At 43.3% G+C, this 21,886-nt stretch overlaps 1 protein-coding gene across 9 annotated transcripts in view; it reads right to left on the reverse strand.

The window, feature by feature from the left end:
• The window catches only part of AKAP1 (A-kinase anchoring protein 1), a 69,834-nt gene that overhangs the window by 36,676 nt on the left and 11,272 nt on the right, over positions 1-21,886 (reverse strand). For all 9 annotated transcript variants that reach the window (XM_087957025.1, XM_087957036.1, XM_087957030.1 and 6 more), the window contains one exon: positions 2,762-4,397. In XM_087957025.1, coding sequence (XP_087813151.1) covers positions 2,762-4,373 — 1,612 coding nt within the window. In that variant the 5' untranslated portion in view covers positions 4,374-4,397. The remainder of the gene's footprint in view (positions 1-2,761; positions 4,398-21,886) is intronic.

Below are 21,886 nucleotides of genomic sequence, written 5' to 3' on the forward strand. Positions count from 1 at the left end.
AAAATATTAAAACTCAGAAAAGTATATAAAAATCAAAATTGAAAAAGAGACAAAGATGATTAAAAGCCATGTTAAAATTAATTAAGAAATGAAGGGAGGGCTTTCACTTCCACGGTTGCATGTTCCTCTGCGCTCCCCAAGCAAGACTGCAGAGCCATGTTTTCACTCCTTTCTGGGAGATTTGGAGACTGGGGACCTGCCTCGCCTCTAGGGGGTAAATATTATGAGCCTTAGGAGGAAAGTTGGGGGGAAAAAACTCTCCATTTTTCCTATCACAATTCCTTAATCCAAGCACCTAGTTCTCATTGGGGCAGCAGAAATTAGAAAAATTGGTACGTTCCAAAAAGACAGAAAATTCATAGTTTAGGCTTCTCTAAAGCCAACTTTAATGCTTTGCCTGGATTCACATTTCATATTTTAATTTGTAGACCACCTGACTCCCAACAGCTTTGATTGGTTTTTAGTTTTTAGTACCTATCATTATATGTTTTGTATATTTATAACTTATTTATATAATATTTACATGGAAATTATAGATTTATATTTAGTGGATGTTAGGGTTGTTATCAGGGGTGGGATTCAAAATTTTTAACAACCGGTTCTGTGGGCATGGCTTAGGTGGTAGGCGTGGCTTGGTGGTCATGTGACTGGGTGGACGTGGCTTGGTGGTCATGTGATTGGCTGGGTGTGGCCAACTCAATATCACTCACATCGAGGCACGCATCTCCTTGCCTGGCCTCTCGTGACTGTGGGGATGCTGCAACAGTCGTAAGTGTGAAAAATGATCATAAGTCACTTTTTTCAGTGCCGTTGTAACTTTGAATGGTCACTCCACACAAGCAAAGTACCAGCAAAAGAGGGGGAAAAAACTCCAGAGATGTTCCTGAGACTTCCAGGAAGTCTAGTCCTGCCAAGAATGTAATAAGGGTTAACAGAGAGGCAGTTTCTGTAAGCAACACCAGAATGTTTCCTTCCTGCCTTTCTTACAGGATTAGGCCAGTAATTTCTTCTAACAACCGGTTCTCCGAACTGCTTAGAATGTTTACCGGTCTAGTGAATAGGTGCGAATCTGTAGAATCCCAGCCCTGGTTGTTAGTAAGTATTCTATTAAACCATAGTTTAATTAATAAATCATACTGACAGCACATGTACCACTCACGTCTGAGCTATAAACTCCAGTTTATAAGCCACAAGGACTCAGTTCATAATTGTATCAAGCCAAAATTAAAGAAACCTAATTATGACTTAAAAAAAAAACCCTGGCCTATAGTTTTCGACTTACATCCATTCATTTAGTGACCATTTGAAATTACAACAGCACTGAAAAAAAAAAAGACTTATGCCTCTGGCCAAGTGCCTAAATTATGATCATGTGACTATGGCAATGCTGTGTTGGTCATAAGTGGGAGGACCAATCATAAATCTTTTTTCAGTGCCATTGCAACTTTGAACTGCCACTAAACAAATGGTTGTAAGCTGAGAACTACCTGCAGTTCCAATTTCCTCCTTTCTCCACTCCCCACAAAGACAAGTTTGATGCTTACTCAAAAGGATCAAATCCAGAATCAAGGCGCTTTGACTCTGGCTCAAAATGGGTTTGCTTGGATTTTTAATTCTGGCTTATAAGCATTAGTCTTAACAATATCTGGGTTTGTTTTTTTTAAGGTAAAGGTAAAGGTTCCCCTCACGCAAATATGCTAGTCGTTTCCGGCTCTAGGGGGCGGTGCTCATCTCCGTTACAAAGCCGAAGAGCCAGCGCTGTCCGAAGACATCTCCGTGGTCATATGGCCAGCATGACTAAATGCCTAAAGGCGCACGGAATGCTGTTATCTTCCCACCAAAGGGGTCCCTATTTTTCTACTTGCATTTTTACATGCTTTCAAACTGCTAGGTTGGCAGAAAGCTGGGACAAGTAACGGGAGCTCACTCTGTTACGCAGTGCTAGGGATTCGAACCGCCGAACTGCCAACCGACAACAATCGACAAACTCAACCTCTTAGCCACTGAGCCACCACGTCCCTGTTGTTTTCCTTTAAAAGCCCCCAAATCAAAGGGGTCAAGATGTGTTTGAAGTCACTCCTTTTTTCTGTCAAAAAAAAATCACGATGGTGGCATATGACTGAAGTTCCTTTTTAATATGCATTTACAACTGGGGGCGGTTTGACCATCCCAATTTTTTTGACACATACATACACCCAAGCTTCCATTTCCCTGAACTTCACTATAGGTTTATTGGTGCTCAGATCGTAATATTTCAAAAAGTAAAAAAAGAAATATCTCCTAAGTGCTCTGAGGAAGTTACTCCACCTTTTACCACAGAAAAATAACAGCAGGACCTACAGTTAGTCCTTGACGTATGACCATAATTGAGCCCAAAACATCAGTTGCTAAACAAGATGGTTGTTAAGTGAGGTTTGCCCCAGTTTATGACCTCCCATGTTGTTAAGTGAATCACTGCAGTTGTTAAGATAGCAATACAGTCATTAAATGAATCTGGCTCCCTCCTCATTGCCTTGGCTCCTCAGAAAGCCGCAAAAGGTGATCACATGACCCCAGGACCCTCCAACCGTCATACATACATGCCAATTGCCAAGCATCCAAATTTTAATCATGTGACCATGGGAATGCTGCAATAGTCGTGTGAAAAATGGTCATAAGTCACTTGTAATCTACAGTGCCCTTGTAATTTGAGAGGTCACTAAGTGAATGGTTGTAAGTTGAGGACTACCTTTACCTAGTTAAGGTGAAAGAGAATCCTCACCTCCTGAGTGGTCTGTATCGGTTTCCGTGGGCCACGGCTGTTCATGGCTCAGAGGCGGAAAGTCCTCCTTCAGCACGCCATTGCTGTAGGGCACCCTGTTTTCCGTTGTCATGGAGGAAGGTGGCTTCTGGATCGATGCGGACTTGTTCTCTGAGTCTTTGATGGTGGATGCATTCAACAGATCCAGGTGTTGCGGAGGTGGAGATGAAGCACTTTTCAAGAGATCCTCGGCACTAGCCCCATCTTCTGAGGTGCAGGCGCTGCACCCAGAATCTTCCATCACTATGTGGCCATCCTCAAACTCCTCCTCGTGGTTCATACGCGGTGTCAGGCTGCCAACTGACCGCCTGGTGGGACAACTGGAGTCCCTGAGCCGGGTGTGACTTCGGTTGACCAGTAGGCCGTGCGTCAAACAACTTGAATACGTAGCGTGACGGTTGACGTTCTCCTCCAGGAGGGGAGATACTTCGACAGTAGCAACATTCTGGCTCACACAGTCATCACCCTGGCTGGATTCTGCTTGGCCAACACCTCCAGTGGACACCTTCTCACGTGGACTATCCACCCGGCTTGCTATTTGGCATATCCTCTCTGACACATCACTGACCGACCCTGATAAAACTTCTTCAGTGGCTGCCCGGATGACATTGGAAATGATTTGCATGGCCACCTGCTCAATCTTCTCTACTTCTTGCTTGTCCAAACTAATGGCTCCTATCCTCTCTTTTTCCACACCACCCTTGTACCCAACTTCTCTGCATACATTGTGCTTCGACATGCTACCAGTCTTTGAACTGGACGTCATCCCTTCCTCAACCATCTCCGATCTAGCAGGTTCAACACACTTGGTCAGTGTCCCCACTGCAGTCTCTCCTTCGCCACTGTTACTATCACTCCCTTCTTCCACTTCAACAGGATCCTTAGGGATCCCATCTGGAACTTCTTCAGTTATCTTTCTGGAGCAGGTGGCGGGGACAGAATCCGTAGAGGTGGGTGCAGAACACTGGTCTTCTTCCAAAGACCTCTCGGATGAACCGATCTGGACCATCACATCTTTGCTACTGTCCTCCCACTTTTCAGAACCAGGAGATGCCAACAGCCCTTGGTTTGATGCTTGATTGGAATCAGGCTTCCCTTCATGGAGTGCCTCATCAGTTTGGGAGTCATCAACTCTTTGTACATCCAGAAGAGAGGTCTTGGGTGAAGGGGAACCAACGACACCTTGAGGCCCCACCACTTCTATGTCTCCGCTGTCGTCCTGAAGTGAATCCGGGTGGAGGGTTGGTATTGCCCCAACGGGAAGGTCTTCCCTCAATGTTTCTAAGCTTTGGGCTCCGTCTTCTGTCAGAGGTATCTGCTGTTCTTGAAAGGGTGAATCGCTATGCTGCTTGACCTGAAGAGATGGAGAAAGTTCACTGTTCGACTGTTCAGTTTCCCAAGAGCTGGGCTCTTTCGGAGGAGAACATTTCTGGCGCTCTTCCAAGCTGGGAAGATCTTGCCTGTCATGGTTACTGACACGCTCCTTTTTACGCGAAGAAAACCACCACCAGCCGATGAGTGCCAGCACCCCGGGGATGGAGAATGGCAGCAAATTGCGGAAGTGCAACGCCATTTCATGCACCCTCAGAAATTAAATCTGAAAGAGAGAGAGAGAGAAAAAAGGGCCATATTAAGACTTCAGTTGCCTAACAATGTTTAGAAAAGGTAGCTTTCCACGTCCTATTCAAAATAAACCACTTTTTCTCAACGTTGGCAGCTAGAAGAAGATGGCTGGGGAATTCTGGGAATACAACTTCAAGGCACCCATGTTGAGAAACACTGACAAACAAAAAATTAATACACCACGCCATTTCCATCAAGAATCTCATCTTTAAATTATCCCTTAATTCCTATCAGTCCTGGTAACCATAATAAAATTCATACCCATTTGAATAATTACTTAATTTATATCCTGTTTTTCCTTCTAAAAGCAACCTCTAGCCCTGCCTTCTTCAACAAATCTTAGTTAAAACAAGCCACAGTGTAACACAAGGAAGTAAGGGAGAGTGAGGAGAGAAAGAAAAGGAGACAACTAATAGAAGGTAGTCCTCATTTAGTGAACACAGTTGGGACCAGCAACTTGGTTATTAAATTGGACACTAAGTGAAACTGCTTACATCCTCACTTCAGCTTTCCTTGGCTTTACAGACCTGCAAAGGTTGTAAATGCGAGGAATGAGTTATAAAGTTACTTTTTCACCGTTACTTTTTCACACTAAATGGGGCATTCACTAAATGAGGACTCCCTGAATTCTCATAGTCAAATACAAAACCATCTTGGTAGAGAAAGTAATAAAATGCAATGTGAAAGCAAATCTAAATTGCATTAGAAAACAGAAACCAAAGGCAGGGCGTTACTGAGTTTGGTATCAATACTTAGGGAAAATTAAGATTGTTTGCAAACTGCATATAAGCCAAAAATCAGATGGGACATCAAACATTTCAAACATTTCCAAATGACAATAAATAATGGTTTGACTGTGTTTTGCTTCCCACATTCAGTCCTTTGCTCACTTCTCGACTTAAAGGAGGATTTATTTCAGAGAAACTGGAACAGGTTCAAAGAAAGGAAATCAGGATGATCAGAGGATTATGAACTAAGTCAGAGAGGAGAGAGACAGACAGAAGTGGGTTTAATTTAACCTTGAGGAATGATTGAAGGAGAACACAATAGGCTCTCTTCAAATACATGACTGGATTTCATATCAGAGGTCCAGACCTTTCTCTTGTTCCAGAATATGAGATATTGGATAGCAGATTTAAATTACAGGAAGCTACATTCCCAGTGAATATCAGAAAAACCTGAGCAGTAAAAAAAAATCCCTTGGTCTTCTCTTTACTGAATGTGTTCGGGTAGAGCAGAGGTGGGGAACTATGGCCCTTTTATGACTTATGGCAGTGATGGGTAACCTTTTTGTTGTGTGCCGAAAGTGTGTGCATGCACCCGCTTCTGCACACTTGCCTGCACCCATAATGCAATGTGCATGCGCCTCCCCCCCGTGCCTCACGCATGCGCAGTGGATCTGATCTGGGGCGATGGCTCGCGTGCCGACAGAGATGGCTCTGCATGCCACTTCAGGCAGCGTGCCATAGGTTCACGGACATGTGGACTTCAATTCCCAGAATTCCCGAGCGGTGGGCTGGCGTCCATGTGCATGCACATACAGCTTGACTGCAAGTGGAGCTGCACATACATGCACGCTGGCCTGTCACTCGTATGAGTTGAGTCGTGCGCAGGGGTGGGATCTGACAGGGTTAACTACCGGTTCGGTGATTTACAAGGTTTGGTGATTTACGAAGTGCTTCCCTGCATGCTGCATGCTCGCCTGTAAATCGTCATCAGCTTGGTGCCTGGACAGCTGAGCAGTGCTGCGTGCAGAGAAGCAGCCTTTGAAAAAGTCCTTTTTTCCTGCTTTTTTAACTGCAGCTGTGCCTCGCACGGCAGCTGAAGTTGAAAAAAAGCAGGAAATAAAGGTCAGATAAGAGCCGGGGTGGGCGGGTAGGCAAAAACATCAGCAGACATAGAACCGATTCTATGTCTGGTGCTCTTCAGGGCTACCGGTTCTACAGAGGTGGACAGAACCGGTAGAAACTCACCCCTGGTCGTGCATGTATGTCCATGCATGCCAGCCCACTTCTCAGGTTAAGGACCCCTGTTCTAAAATATATTCAAAAATTCCTGTTAATATAGAACTTGATGAAATTACCAATGGCAATTGGTTGAAATGACATAAAAATCACTCAATGGTAATATTGTTTTCATAATACAGATAGTCCTCAAGTTATGGTCATTCATTCAGCAACAGTTTGAAGTTACAATTGGGCACAAAGCCAGCTGGGTGACCTTGGCCCAGTCACTCTCTCCCAGCTTTAGGAAGAAGATCACATCAACTGCTTTTTAAAGTCTTGCTAAGAAAACTCCAGCAACTGGTCCAGAAAGTAGCCAAGAGTCAGACACTGACTCAAAGGTAAGTCTTTGACTTATGACCACAATTGAGCCCAAAATTTCCACTGCTAAGTAAGACAGTTGAATCTTACCCCATTTTACAAACTTTCTTGCCCGGAGTCGTTAAGTGAATCACTGCAATTGTTAAGTGAGTAACACGGTTGTTAAGTGAATCTGGCTTCCCCACTGACTTTGCATCTCAAAAGGGAATCACAAGAACCTGGGACGCTGCAACGGTCATAAATACATGGCCGACTGCAAAGGGGTCAAATTTTGATCCGGTGACCACAACGGTTGTTAAGTGTGAAAATAGAAATAGACTTATATACCACTTCATAGTGTTTTACAGCCTTCTTTAAGCCAGAGTTCCCCAACCTTTCTGGCTTTGTGGACCGGAATGGCAGGGGAGAGGTAAAGGTTCCATGTGAGCGGCTAGCAAATGTGCACACGCCCATTGCTTGCACAAATGGAATGCATGTGGACGTACTTGCCCACTGCTTGATGCTTCTGTGGACCAGTTCGGAACAGTTCATGGCCGGGGGACTGGGGACCCCTGCTCCAAGCGGTTCACAGACTCAGCATATTGCCATCAGTGGTGGGATTCAAAAATTTTTTACTACTGGTTCTGTGGATGTGGCTTGGTGGGCGTGGCGGGGAAAGATACTGCAAAATCTCCATTCCCTCCTCACTCCTGAGGGAAGGTTACTTCAAAATCCTCATTCTCTCCCCACTCCACTAACCTGCTTTCCAGGACCATTCTCCTGTGCAGGGCAACAAAAGAAGACCCATCTGATCAGCTGGGACTCGGGAGGCAGAGAATAGAGGGGGCAGGGCTGGTTAGAGGTGGTATTGGCCAGTTCTCCAAACTACTCAAAATTGCCACTACCGCTTCCCCAGAACTGGTCAGAACCTGCTGAATACCACCTCTGATTGCTACCAACAATGTGGGTCCTCATTTTACCAACCTCTGAAAGATGGAAAGCTGAGTCAACCTTGAAGAGGTTAGGATTGAACTGCTGGCAGTCGGCAGAGATAACGTGCAATGCTGCATTCTAACCACTGGGCCACCATGGCTCATGAAAAATGGTCCTAAGTCACTTTTTTTCAGTGCCATTGTAACTTTGAACAATCATTAAACGAATGGTTGTAAGTCAAGGACCATCTGAAAATGTATCTATTTATAAATAATATACAAGTATTATTGAGCATGTGCTAAAAAATTAAAATGGACAAGCGTTTGCAATCAAAAAAGTTTGGAGACCACGGATTTAAAATCAAAAGAAAAACATACTTTTATTTTGCAGGACACGCTTTTTCTAACAACTGCACGGAATGAAGAAGGATGTGCAATGCAGCGACCGGCTTATTGCATATTTGCCAGAAGTCCAATCAGTATCAGGAAAATGTGCGAGCTTCAGGGAGGTGCGTGTTTTATCCACGCACCCTGCACCAAATGTGGTTTTTCAGTTCTGGACAAAATTAAGGCCCATTTCTCCAGATCTACAGTCAAGTCCAAGATGAACAAAAGGAGGTTCCTACAGCCTTCTTTCTGCCCAACAGTCACTGCTTGTGCACAACTCCCTTTGAGTTATAAAAAGACAAGGCTGGCATTCCTTTCCTTGTGGAGAATAGATGGGGGCCTTTTTTGGAATGTTGGAATAAACAGCTGTCCATTCTGACAGCAGCTTGTTGCAGAACATGCTCCCAAACCCAGCCAAGGTTAGAGAGGCTCTCTAGGAACTCTTCACAACCTAGTTCTTGCATCTCACTAGCAGAAGGAAGACGCCCATTACACTAGGTTCACCACAAAAAACCCCGAACCCTCCTTGTAGAAAAAATAGCAATTGAGGTGGGAAGGGTAAACCTTTCGTCTGCATCTGCTACTTGTCCAACATTCAGGGAATCGTGACGCCCTCCCTCCTGGAATAATTCGAGTGGAATAGCGTAAATACCATTTGCCCTACGTGAGAGCGGGCAGAAATGATGACCCGAGGCTTGCGAAGAGAAACACAAACACGCATTAAGTAATATTGGGAAACCAAAATGCAGCTAGTCCTCAAGTTACGATCACAATTTGAGCCCAAAAATTTACGTTGCTAAGTTCTAGTAAGGCTCTGCATGGTATAAAGTTCCTAGAGTTTGCTTTTTCCTAGCGTCATGCAATTATAGCTGATCCTCAACCTTCGACCACAAGTGAGACCAAAATGTGTGTTACTAAGAGAGACGGTTGTTAAGTGAGTTTTGCCACATTGTATGACCTTTCTTGCCACAGGGGTTAAGTGAATCGCTGTATTTGCTAAGTTGGCAACATGGATGGGACGTGAGTCTGGCTTCTCCATTGACTTTGTTTGTCAAAAGGTTGCCAAAGGTGATCAGGTGACCCTGGGACACTGCAGCCGTCACAAATACGAGTCAATGGCCAAGCATCTGAATTTTGATCATGTGACCATGGGGATGCTACAATGATCGTGTGAAAAACGATCAAAAGTCACTTTTTTCAGTGCCGTTGTAAACGAACTGTTGTAACTTTAGGACTACCTGGCTATGCATGGTGGCGGAGGTAGTCCTTGACTTGCGAACACAATTGGGATCAGAATTTCCATCGCTAAGCATGGCTGTTATTAAGTGAATCACACCCAATTTATGACCTTTTATCCCACAGTCAAAAAACAAATCACTGTAGTTGTTAAATGAACCATGCAGCCATTAAACAAATCCAGCTTCTCCCAATGACTTTGCTTGCGGGAAGGGAAGATTGCAAATGGCGGCCAAGTGACCCTGGGACACTGCAGACATCGTAAATGCATGCCTGGGGCCAAGAGCCTGAATTTTCATCACATGACCCTGGGGATGCTACGACAGCCGTTCAGTGCAAGGACAGGCCACGAGTCACTTTTTTCAGTGCGCCTGAAACTTCCAATGGTCGCTAAATGAATCGTTGTAAATTGAGGACTGCATGTATTTTGCAAGAAATGGCTGCATCAAAAAAGGCTGTGAACATTTTAAAAAATGATCTGGAAAAAAGGAGGTTCATGAAGCGCTAGCGCCACATTATAATACCTTAGGGTAAGGCCACACTTGGAATATTGCATCCAGGTTGGCTGCCACAACATAAAAAAAGATGTGGAGACTCTAGAACAGGGGTCTCAAATACAAGGCCAGAAAATGTAAGAGGCCGCTCCGTGTCGCTTTGGCCCGGTCTACCCAAAGTAAAGTGGAAACATTGGGCCAGCGTGGCTTCGGCCTGGTCTACCCAATGCGAAGAAGAAATCTGCCAGCAGTTTGGGGAGTGGCATCAAGCTGGCCACACCCACTCAGTCTGCCATGCCCACCCAGGTGGCCACGCCCAATGAGTGGCATCAAGATGGCCACACCCACCCCGTTGGTCCCGCCCACCCCGTTGGCCACGTCCCCTCCCCCCTCCTGCCCTGATGCGGCCCTCAATGAAATTGAATTTGACACCCCTGGTCTAGACTGAAAAGAAAAGAAGGACTAGGAACGACATGACAGCAGTCTTCCAATATCTAAGGGGCTGCCACAAAGCACCTGAGGACAGGACAAGAAGCAATGGATAGAAACTAATCAAGAAGAGAACCAATCTAGAACTGAAGAGAAATTTCCTGACAGAACAATTCGTCAGTGGAACGTCTTACCTTCAGAAGTTGTGGGCGCTACAACACCAGAGGTTTTCAAAGAGAGATTGGATAACTCTTAGTCTGAAATTGTATAGCGTCTCCTGCTTGAGCAGGGGGTTGGATTGGAAGACCTCTAAGGTCCCTTCCAACTCTGTTATTCTCTCACCTGAGGGTGAAATGAGAGCAGGAACAAATTTGGGCTGCTTAAATGAAAGAGTGGGAAAGTAGTTCACTCACACTAGATCCAAAATCCTTCCTTTTCGATCATTTTCAAAGCATACCCAGCCCTAATATTTATGATTTTTTAAAAAGAGAACCCAGGATGGCAATCTGACACCATGGAATGAAAAATTAAATTAAAAAAAAAAAAAACTTCACAAGCTGCAATATGTTTAAAGCTAAGAATTTAGCTGCTGGGGTTATCTATTTAAAGCTTTCAATATTGGCATCTACCTGTTCCTTTCAAGTTTTTCTGTGAAAAAGGAAGACACAGAAATTGTTAAGGCTGAAAAGCTTTCAAAGTCACTGATCCTCTATGGTAACTTTGGGGTGGGGTGGGCGTTACCTCTGCGCCTTTAACAAATGCAGAATGCAGAATTGTTCTGAAATAAAATGAATCTTGGAAGTGCAAATTGCTTTCATGTGTGATGAAAAGCCATAATTAGCTGGATTGGCTAGATTGGTGGTTTAAGGCGGTATTTCTCAACCTTGGAACTTTAAAATGTCTGGACTTCAACTCCCAGAATTCTCTAGCCAGCATACCCAGAAACTTCTGGGAGTTGAAGTCCAGACATTTTAAAGTTGAGGGGGTTGCATAATGCTGCCTCTTAAGCCTCTAATCCTGCTTTACAAATCAGAATGGCTGGGTTTTAATGATTTAACTAAGCCAAAACCCAACCTTAGTGTGATGAACTCACGCTGTAAGAAGGGGTTCAGTCATGTCTAGTCCTACACCAATTATTACTTTAATTAAGAACATAAATATATGCTACAGCAAAGTGTTCTTTAAAAACAAATTGGCCCCTGAAACTCCAAAGCTGGTAATAATGGCAAAGTTATCTAGAACCGTTTGCCATACAGGTAGACCTCAACTGATGACCAAAATTGAGAGCCCTGACTTTTGGTTGTAAGTCAAGTCACCACATGACAAGACTCGATTTTATGCCTGTATTTATGATGGTCATTGAGTCACCACAGTCATTAAGCAAGTCATGTAGTCGTAAGTTTGAATCCAGTTTATCTAATGGACTTTTTTTCCTTGGGAAAACAGCACAAAAATAACAAAAGCTTGATCATATGGACCACGGGAAACTGCACCGGATCATAAATGGCAGCTGGTTGCCAATGATTAAACTGTGATTAAATGACCAAGGGGATGGTACAAGCAGATCAACGATGGGGCGTTAAGTACCTTTTTTTGACTCTGTTGTAACTTCAAATGGTCATTAAATGACTGGTCGTGAATAAACAGGGATTGTTGTGCATGCCAGGGCAAGCTTACTTTTACAGCTGAAACTTTCCATCTTCATCTGAAATGACTATCGGCAGTCCTTGACTTACAGCCATTAGTTTAGTGACCAGTCAAAGTTACAACGGCACTGGAAAAAAAGTGACTTATAACAACCACATGATTCATTGAACTGGGATGATTCATTTAACATCCTTGGCAAAAAAAGGTCGTAGAACTGATCTCGAACTACTAAACAATCACTTCGTTTAACAACAGAGGTCCCCATCCCAATTGTGGTTGTAAATCGAGGACTATGAGCCGTGGTGGTGCAGTGGTTAGAGTGCAGTACTGCAGGCTACTTCTGCTGACTGCTGGCTTGCCTGCAATTTGGCAGTTCGATCCTGACCGGCTCAAGGTTGACTCAGCCTTCCATCCTTCCGGTGTGGGTTAAATGAGGGTCCAGATTGTTGGGGGAAAGAGGCTGACTGTGTAAACCACTTAGAGAAGGCTGTAATAGCATTGTGAAGCGGTATATAAGTTTAAATGCTACTGCTATTGCTACCTGAATGGACAGCTTCAGTAAGCAGAATAAAGAACGTCTCCATTCTTGAAAGTTGAGAAATCTTGAATGGCGCAGAGGTCCTTCGAAGAAAAAGCCAGGAGACAAATCTGCCTTAAGTGAGGATCCTGTTTACTGTAACTAGCTTACAGAATGCATATATAATATTCTCAAGCAAGTTAGAGTTTTGCACGTTGGCAGCAACCTTTTGGAATCCTTGATGTGACTGCAGGTAATTTAGTGATTAAATGAATCTCTGCTTGGCAATCTTGGTCCTGGGAAGCCAGAGGCATTTGCTGGCCTGTCTTTTCTTCTGGGAAAAATCAAGTTGCTAAATCATTTCACTCTTCCTCCAAAACTCTCTCAACAGTTAAACCAAACCCAGAAGTTTGGGGGATTCCCTTAAGAAGCACTCTTTGCTATTTGGCTTTTATTTCAGAAATGAGATTTAAAATCTACCCTGACCTGAGTTTTAAAAAAAAAATTTTTCCCCAGAAATTACACAATGTAATTTCAAGGTGCAAGGTAGTCCCTGACTTGCAACTATTCATTTAGTGACTGTTCGAAGTTAAAACAGCACTGAAAAAAAGTAACTGGCAACTGTTTTTCATACTTACAACCATTGCAGCATCCCTTGGGATCCCAAGATCAAAATTCAGATGCTTGGCAACTGACTCATATTTATGACGGTTGCTGTGTGATAAGATCTTTTGCAACCTTTTGATCAGCAGAGTCAATGGGGAAGCCAGATTCACTTCACAACCATATTACTAACTTCATCACTGCAGTGATTCACCTAACAATCTTGGCAAGAAAGGTCGTAAAATGGGGCAAAACTCACTTAACAACTGTCTCACTTAGCAACATACATTTTGGGCTCAGTTGTGGTCGTAAGTTGAGGACCACCTGTAATTGTACATGTTACATTTGTGTGCTGACAAATGCCCATTATTGGTGTGGTATAAACAAATTCATTTATTTCTTCCCTTGAGTAGAGAGTTGCTTGCTGGGGGGGCTTTTTCATTCTTGCATCTTTTATTTCATGACATCAAGCTGTCCAAATTTCTTGTCGATGCCAAGCTTATACCAGGCAATGAAAGCTGGGCCACCAAGGTTGTGGGGTACCAAGATATAACTAAATGGGATGCCCCCAATAAAAATGCACAGCCTCTCATCCCAACACAGCAATATCATTGCATAATACAGCAGAATAAGAAATATGGAATTAGGATAGGCAGCCAGCCTAGCGAGGAAGCACCCTGGGCAGGACCTGGTTGCTTTAAATCCTAAATCAAAGAGGCCCAAGGAATTTTTTTCCAAGCTAAAAATAGATACCGTAAAAGGCACAGGAGCTGCCTTATAAGCCCACACAGAAGGCTGGTGATTTCGAAAGAGAGAAGCCACTAGCCTACTCAGAATTAAAAAACAGGGTACTCTGATTTAGTCTATAAAGAAATCCAGCTTAAAGTTCAGGTCAAGGCTTGAGCTAAAGATTCTCCCTCTCCCATAACGCAGCTAAATTTAAAATTTGGAATTCAACTGTTTGATCCTATAGGAAACATTAGTAAACACAGCTGGTGAGAAACAGTTTTTCCCCCAATCTATCCCCCAACAGACTTCAGTTCCCAGAAGTCCATAGTAGTGTTAGTCTAGGCTAGGGCTCTTCAAACTTGACAGTTTTAAGACTTGTGGACTTCAACTCCCAGAATTCCTCCTCCAGTCATGTTAGCTCAGGAATTCTGGGAGTTGAAGTCCACAAGTCTTAACTTGCCAAGTTTGAAGACCCCTTGGTCTAAGCTCTAGAGATTCTGGGCAGTTAAAGTTTAATGGAGCTGAAGGACTCAAGTGTAGGAGAAAGCAGACTGAACAGGAAGAAAGAAACTGAACATAAACAAATCAAGAGAACTGCATATGACAGCAATTACAAATTAAAACACAGCATGCTAAAATGTTGACAAACTTTGCAGTTGGTTTTCAACTTAGCACCATAGGTAGGATTGGAACATTTATTGCTAAGCAATACTGTTAAGTAAGTTGCACCCGATTTTAGGATCTTTTTCCTGTGGTTGTTAAGCAAATCACTGGTCATTAAGTAAATCATGTGGCCGCTAAGCGAACCATGCATGTTAAGTGAATCTGGTCATTGTCCCCCAACTGACTTTGCTTGTTGAAAGCTCCCTAGGAAGGTCATAAATGGTGACCACATGACACCAGGACGTTGCAATCATAGAGCAACTATTTATATAAATATATCATAATTAATTAATAAACCGTCATAAATATATGCCAGTTGCCAAGCTCCCAAATTTTGACCACCTGATTGCAGGGACTCTGTGATGGTCATAAGGGAGAGCATCAGTTGTAAGTCACTTTTTTCAGTACTATCATAACTTCGTCAATAAACGAATAGGGGTTAAGTCAAGGACTACCTGTACATCAAAAACATTTCCACAAAATAAAATTCTGTACAATCCCTCCCTCACCTGAGTTTATACAGCCTTGTAACCCTCGTGGAGATAACCTGGAAATGGATAAATTCCAATCTCAAAAATAGTTTTTTTTTCCAGATCCCTCATCAAGCAACACCAAATGAAGAGATTTGTAGGCAGAAAAAGTGAATCTGGACTCAAGTTCCTGAATTCTCTCACTTTACACAGTTTAGTAACAGTATCTTATGAATGCCACCATTATGATCCTCAAAAGATGGCTTATAGTTCCATCGGTTTCATGAATCTAGCCAAATGGGGTTTGATCAGTAAACTATGGTTTAGAGCAGGGGTCAGCTCTAAACGTGACAGCTTTAAGACTCGTGGACTTCAATTCCCAGAATTCCCCAGCCAGCTTTGAAGTCCATGAGTCTTCAAGTTGCCACGTTTGGAGCCGACCCCTGCTTTAGAGTGGAGCCCTAAAAAGCTCCTCTACAATCAGGCTATTCATCCACTGGCCCCAATGTTTTTCATTCAAAAGGTCTCTAATCTAGTTCCCTTCAAACATGTTCAAATTACAAATCCCAGAATCCCCAGCCATGCCCATAATTGTAAAAAAATCGTGCAGGAAACACAATGTAATGGTACCAGGTTGGGGAAAGATTATTCTACACTCATTCAGTTCAGCTGTCGCTCGATTTTAACCAGTAAAGACAAGAGATTTGAACTCGGGATTTTCTGCATGTAGAACAGGTATCCAACCTCTAAACTACGCTGCCAAGGGTCTAACTCAGATCTTTTACCTCACTTTAAAGTAGCAATGCTTCCAGCCTTTACGAGCCAGAGACAAAGAATGAGATACCAGTGAAATTCTGCATGCATTGTGTAAACCAGAAAGGATGACAAATTTCTGGTCTTGAGAATTGGATCCAGTGTGTAAACATGATTTTAAGGTGCTGGAGAAACTCATGTTAAAGTCCACCCCCAGGCATGGAAACTCACTGATTGACTTCTGCATAGCCAGTCAGTTTAACATAGATGTTATGGGGGGAAATTGGAAGTATGCTACATGCTGCCTTTTGCTCCTGTGAAAAAAGGCAAGGTATCAATTTTAATAAATAAACAAACTAGAGATATAGAAAAACAGATTGATTTGAGAGCTCACTCTCCTAGAAACTCCAGAACTTTTGTTTTGTTCCAAACCATGGTGAACCTCCTCCGTACTACAGGTAGTCCCCGGACTTGTGACCACATTTGGGTCGGGAATTTCTGCCTTTTAAGTCTTTGCGATCGTAAGTCAAGTCAGGCCCAGCTTTATGAAATGTTTACCTCAGTCGTTATGGAAATCCAGCTTTCTCAAAGGCCTTGTAAATGTGGATGGGTTTCCACAGGGGTGGGATTCAAATTTTTTAACAACCGGTTCTGTGGTTATGGCTTAGTTGGTGGGCGTGGCTTGGTGGTCATGTTATTGGCTGGCCATGGCCAACTCAATATCACTCACATCGAGGCACGCATCTCCTCGCCTGGCCTCTCATGACTGCGGGGATGCTGCAACAATCGTAAGTGTGAAAAATGGTCATAAGTCACTTTTTTCAGTGCCATTGTAACTTTGAATGGTCATTCCACACAAAGTACCAGCAAAGGAGGGGAAAAAACTCCAGAGAGGTTCCTGAGACAGGAAGTCTAGTCCTGCCAAGAATGTAATAAGGGTTAACAGAGAGGCAGTTTCTGTAAGCAACACCAGAATGTTTCCTTCCTGCCTTCCTTACAGGATTAGGCCAGTAATTTCTTCTAACAACCGGTTCTCCGAACTGCTTAGAATGTTAACAACCGGTTCTAGCGAATAGGTGCGAACTGGTAGAATTCCACCCCTGGGTTTCCAGGCACCCAAATTGTGATCACGTGACCATAAGGGTGTGGCGGATGGTTGTAAGTACAAGTACTTTTTCAGAGGCCATCGTAAATTTGAACTGCTGTTAAATGAATAGTCGAGAACTACCTGTATAACATTCTAGGACCCTGATGGCAAACCTATGGCACACATGCTGGAAGTAGCACACAGAGCCATTTCTGCCGGCACATGAGCTGCTGCCCAGAAGAGATGCACTGCGCATGCGCCTCCCAACAGCCAACTGATTGTCGGGTATCTGCCGTGCATGGGTGGGGGGGCGGGGCATGTGTGCAAGTCACATGTGCATGTGCAGGTGTGCGGTGCACACAGGGGGGTTGCATGCGCATGCAGAGGTACATGGTACATGCGCAGGGGTCATGGGCGCATGCACAGGGGGCGGGGTGTGCGCGCACACACTGCATTATGGGTGCAGGTACATGCACATGCACTTTTGGCACGTGAGGAAGAAAAGGTTAGCCATCACTGTTCTAGAAGTTGGGTGATAATTTCTAGAAATAAATCTAGAAGTGGCTCCATGTGCACTGAACGCGCTGTTGCAGAACAAACAGGTATGCTTCATGAATGAACCATTCCAAGACGACTTCAAATCACACCTGGCTCAGGGGAGGTACAGGTAGTCCTCAACTTACAGAAGTTCATTTAGTGACCATTCAAAGTTTACAACAGCACAGAAAAAAGTGACTTATGACCATTTTTCACACTTACAACCACTGGGGCATCCCCATGGTCATGTGATCAAAATTCAGATGCTTAGCAACTGGCTCATATCTCTGACGCTTGCTGTGTCCTGGAATCATGTGATCACTTTTTGCCACCTTTCTGACAAGCAAACTCAGTGAGGAAGCCAGATTCATTTAACAACCATGTTACTAACTTCACAACTGAAGTGATTCAGTTGTGGCAAGAAAGGTCGTAAGATGGGGCAAAGCTCACTTCACCCATGTCTCGCTCAGCAACAGGAATTATGGCTCAATTGTGGTCATAAGTCGAGGACTACCGATACTCGATACCACAAGTTACCAAGTTAAAACACTGAAAGGTTTAGGGTGGTCCAGAAAAAAAAAATGGAGCATTCTGTAATTCTCCAAAACTGTAGTTCCCTAATTGCCACATCTGTCCCTTCCTCAAAAAAGGACAATATAGGACAAGGGAGAGGAACCATTGCCCTTTTATGGCTTGTGGACTTCAACTCCCAGAATTCCTGAGCCATCAGAAATGGCTTGAGCCATAACTGGCTCAGGAATTCTGGGAGTTGAAGTCCACAAATCATAAAGGGCCATGGGGGATAATGGTGCATTTTTTTAAACCTCTTTCCAACCACCCCCAACTTCAGCATTTAAACAATGAATAAATCTTTCAATTAAGGCTAGTTTTAGCCACCCAGTTCCACTGATCATTAACAGTTCTAAGTATTCTACAAATATATTTACTCAGGCTCTTAGCCAAATAAGTTTTGTAAATGCAACCTTTGAATATTGCTTTGAATAGAAAACCCTCCTTTGACGATGAGCTTTGTCAATCTCAGGCTGAAGTTATTTTTTAAAAAATAATAATAAAAGGCTTACCCAATGACTCAATTGTGCCTCAGATGCACTTTGTCCTGAATTATATAAATGAAACCCCAGGCAATGAACAAATATGGCAGAGGAGAGGAGGCAGGAAGTAGACAAGCAAAATGCTTTAATAAATCAGCATGCTTTAATAAATCAGCATAAATAAGAGTTTGGGATGTGGCAGGAGGGAAATGCAAAAAATTAAAAGTAAGTAAATTTAAACCCAAGGGAAAATTCCTTTTCCACTCCCATCCCCTTCTCATTGGAAATAAAAACATTCCAACTGTAAGTGCCTCAAAATGATCTACAATTCCTAGATTTTCTGATGTGCTGAGTTGCCACACCCCTAATCCCCAGCCAGGACAACTTATCACCCCAAAGAAGTGGAATGAAAATCCCACAGGGCAACCTCTATGGCAGTGATTCCCAGACTTCACAACTTTCAGGAAGGTGGACTTCAACTCCCAGAATTCCCCTAACCAGCTAGGAAATTCTGGGAGTTAAAATCCATACACCTGATTAGGGAATTGTCAGGCACAAAGAATCAGGACCATATCTTAAGCAAAAGTCAGAAGATTTATTGCTCAAGCATCTAGTCAACTAAAGTTCAATGCTAAATTGGCACCAGATAAGAAATTCAGACCATTTGTGGAAACATAATAATTCTAGGCTGATGACTCGTTTAACTCTGCCTTTCCAGCTCTGTCTGTTCTCTCCTGTAGGGATTTTGGAAACGTGGCTGCGGAATTCTGGGAGTTGAAGTCCACCTGCCTTAGAACTACCAAGGTTGGGAAACACTGCACTATGGGAAATACATGTTAGGTTCGATCAATGGACTAAGCCAGACACTCACTGTTGTGTGAACCCAATCGTGCTGTTAATCTCTGGATTATGGCTGGGCATGTGACGCACACAGAATGGTCTTCTTTGCCAAGTGCCTCTTTGGGAGATATATTACTCATCCAGGGAGAAACCAATTCAATCTATTAAATGCACAAACCCCTAATTGGGTTACTACAATGACACCCATTTAAGCGAGTAAAATCAGCTCTACTACCTGTACGTTCAAACTGAGTGTGTATAGACAAATTGCACTCTGTACTGGTGGACTGAACCACATGGTTTCACATGGTCAGAGTTTCCTTTCTAATTTAAAAACTGAACTGTAAAACTTTATATGAATGCTATAGAATAGTGCCACTCGATAGCAAAGAATTGTGATGGGGTTTTTTCTTCTTCTTCTTTTTTCTAATTTTATTCATTCTCTCCCCCCCCCCCCAATATGAAATACAAAATATACTGGGGGGAGGGGGAGAGACTCCTGCCCCCCCCCCTGCAAAAAACTGAAAAATCCACCCTCTACATGATGGATTTTTTTCAAGTTTTTTTTTGGAGGGGGAGGCAGGAGCTTCTGTTTCACCCCACACCCTTTTAAAATTTGCACTGCAGTTTAATTTTTATTATGTAGCCTATTTAATAATATTTTAAGTGCAATGAAATGTATTGGAAATATAGGGGGAGGGGAGAGAAGACTAGCAGCTTCTCTGTCCAACTACCACTTTGATTATTATCACCTGATAATATAATCAATCCCAAATGCCCATATTCTTAAAAAGTGGATTCTCCTTCACGTTCAACTCAACATCTGGTCATTTGGGCAACACTCTGGAAGCTCTCAGCCTCAACTAAATCTGAAGATATCCCCCCCTCCCCCCAGTTTTTCACTCTCATCTAGCCCTGGGATTTAATAGTGGTCTCCTGTTCAATACCAGGTCCAACCTGCTTATCTGCTACTGCCCCAGTGGAGGGATTCAATTTTTTTTACTACCGGTTCTGTGGGCGTGGCTTGGTGGGCGTGGCTTGGTGGGCATGGCAGAAGGAGGATAGTGCAAAATCGCCATTCCCTCCCCAGCCCACTAACCTGCTTTCCAGCTCCGTTCTCCTGTGCAGGGCAACCAAAGAAGACCCAGCCAATCAGCTGGGACTTGGGAGGCAGGGAATAGATGGGGGCGGGGCCAGTCAGAGGTGGCATTTGCCGGTTCTCCGAAGTATTCAAAATTTCTGTTACCAGTTCTCCAGAACCGGTCAGAACCTGCTAAATACCACCACCTCTGTACTGCCTCCACAAGGGGCACGTTATTGGAGGGACTGTGTTGCTCCAATTAAGTTTACACGTCACACCAGATCCAGCAGGAGAGGCCTGCTTTAGCTATCTACAGGTAATGCTCATTTAGTGACTGCCTCATTTAGCAACCGTTTACAGTGATGGAAAGTAATTGTAATCCAATCCTTGCATTTACAACCTTTGCAGGTTTGTAAAGCAAAGATAAGCGTACATTGATAGCTTGGTTTTTAACCTTTGCTACCATTTATAAATTTATTGGGGTGTTATTTTGTTTTTTAATCTGCTATTCGCTGCTTAAAGTCACAACGTTGAGATAGGATGGTATAGGAACTGAAATAGAGGCACAGCTACAGTTACCTATTAACGTCTGGCTGTACTCCCCAAATCTTACTCCAATGCTTTATGTCTGGGCTCCACTGAAAGCAAAGATACAGCTAAAAAACTTACGGCTGATTTTTAAAGAACTAGCTGGATACCCGTGCTTCGCTATGAAACTTTGTGATCGGGCTTAGTTTTTTGCGGAGGAAGATAAGGGGGAAAAATTGTGCCTCTGCCTACCAGCATCCATCAGTATTCATCTGGCTAGCGTCTCGTCAGTGTGAGAGAGAGTTGAGGGCTGTTTGGAAAGTGAAAGAGTATTTGCTGTGTGAGCAAGAAGGAGATAGTAAGGAGCCTGGGCGTGACTTAGCTCAACTGTTCTGTACTAAAGCTGGTTGCTGCTGTGAAACTAAAATTGAAACCGAAACTCCTCTCCTCTTCTTGTGTTTTGCATTTGGAACAGATTTCTTTTCAGATGGGGAAGGGAAGTAGAACTCCTTAGCATCAGAGCTATATTATATATATTATATTATATTAATAGTATAGGAAATACTAATGCTCTGATGGTCATTTTGAAAAATCATTTCTTAGTGAGCACCTAGAAACCAAGAGGAACATATGTGCCAAATTTCTAGTTTGTAGGCTTTACAGTTCTGGAGATTTTGTGATGATGTCTGAATGATATTTCGCTTTTATATATATAGTTGACCATCCACATGTTCACAACTTAATAAAACCCCCTACATGCCACTTTTCCCTAAATTGAGCTCACCTCAACCACAAATCAAAATAAATAAAGACCACATGGAATTCCAACCTGAAGTAAAAAAAAACAAAAAAAAACCACCATGCAGGAATTCCTTTCTAATGCCCAGAAGAATAGTATTTTCACTGAATTAACGAAAGAGCGTGTCCTTAGGATGCAGAAGATTAGGAGTATAACTTCCATCTGCAAATAAGACTTGGAAAAGCACTAACTTGAAATCTGGAAAAGTGGTGCCAGTTGGCAACTAAGTTTGTAAAACATGCTTTGTTTAAAACAGGGATGTCAAACTCAAGGCCCGTGGGCCAAATCCGGCCTGCAGGGTGGTTAGATCTGGCTCGCGGAGCCACCCTGGAAACAGCGAAGGACTGGCCTGCAGTGCCTTGGCCCAGGCCAGGCT

Source organism: Notechis scutatus, chromosome 1 (assembly GCF_049901735.1).
Source record: "Notechis scutatus isolate UNSWTSFEM ecotype Mainland chromosome 1, rNotScu1.2, whole genome shotgun sequence".
Taxonomy (NCBI): Eukaryota; Metazoa; Chordata; class Lepidosauria; order Squamata; family Elapidae; genus Notechis; species Notechis scutatus.